General features: G+C 35.5%; 1 protein-coding gene across 3 annotated transcripts in view; it reads left to right on the top strand.

Moving 5' to 3' along the window:
- EPS15L1 (epidermal growth factor receptor pathway substrate 15 like 1) overlaps positions 1 to 1,148 on the top strand; it is a 44,845-nt gene that overhangs the window by 36,402 nt on the left and 7,295 nt on the right. For 2 of the 3 annotated variants that reach the window (XM_057387347.1, XM_057387346.1), the window contains exon 23: positions 872 to 1,077. The exons of the other annotated variant lie outside the window; for it this stretch is intronic. In XM_057387347.1, the coding sequence (XP_057243330.1) occupies positions 872 to 1,077 (206 nt within the window). The remainder of the gene's footprint in view (positions 1 to 871; positions 1,078 to 1,148) is intronic. 3 annotated transcript variants of the gene reach the window in all.

Genomic DNA, 1,148 nt, shown 5'->3' with positions numbered 1-1,148 from the left:
TCCCACAGATCTGAGCAGATATTATGAAGCTCATGAAGTAATTGCTGAAAAGCTCCCAGGCCATGGCTTAGATATGCCAAATCTCTGAAATCTGGGGGTTGATTCCATTKCTCTGTGCTTTCCTGGTAGTTGTATCCTAATGAAAATAAATAATAAGATTCCTATTAAATTATAATTCAAAGAATTGCTCATCTGTAAACAAACATCTCCGTTACTGCAAATAATGTGTGGAATTCAGGTTATCACGTGGGAGGTTGTAAGTATTTATTTATTTCAAGAATGTTTCTAGGTTTTCCTTTATCAAGTACACCTTGCAATCAAGAATGTTCATCCAARGAGTATTTTCCCTGGAAGCTGGATGAGTAATTGCCAGGAACAATCTTTTCTTTTTTTAAAGGAGGGGGAAAAAATATTTATTTCTTGAATTATTTGACCTCACAAAATAATATTTTGCCAAGGGGAATTAAAARTGAATCACTGAGGCTTGAATTTGCACATTTATTTTCCATATAATACCAAACTGAAACTTGAAATATCTCCAATCCTGGAAAACCAAAGTCACACTTGTCCARTCCTTCTGAACCAAATGTCTTTATAAAGGGTTTATCATTGAAAATCTTGATGATGTTCATATTTTACCATGTATGAGATAATAATTCCATTGAAATAACAACAACTGTTTTAGATGATTTCCATTGAAAAATGAATATTTGGTGCAATTTTCACCCACCTCAGGAAAGATGGATGATGCTAAAAATATATCAGCACATTTTCCTATTTCAGGGCTTTGCATTGTCCATGGTAAGTAACTTCTCTTTTTCTCCTTTTGTTTTTTTTTTCTTTTTTTTTCTTTTTTTCCTAAACTTTCCAGGTAAAAGTACTCCTGTAAGCCACCTTGGTTCTGCAGATTTTCCCAAGCCCCATGATCCATTCCAACCATTTGGGGCTGACAGCAGTGACCTGTTTCAAAGTAAAAAGGGGTTTGGGGACCCATTTAGTGGAAAAGATCCATTTGCTCCCTCCTCTTCAAGTAAAACTTCTAAAGACTCTTCCTTGGGGTTTGCAGACTTCAGCTCTGTAAGTTAAGTTCTTTGTCTCTGAGCAAACCACTTTCTGCTCTGCTTGCAGCAATCTCTGTTGGTTTTTTT

The sequence above is a fragment of the Malurus melanocephalus genome, unplaced genomic scaffold (genome assembly GCF_030028575.1).
Source record: "Malurus melanocephalus ecotype Western Australia unplaced genomic scaffold, MMel_1.1 scaffold_1194, whole genome shotgun sequence".
Classification (NCBI taxonomy): Eukaryota; Metazoa; Chordata; class Aves; order Passeriformes; family Maluridae; genus Malurus; species Malurus melanocephalus.
This window is presented reverse-complemented; position numbering and strand designations above follow the sequence as displayed.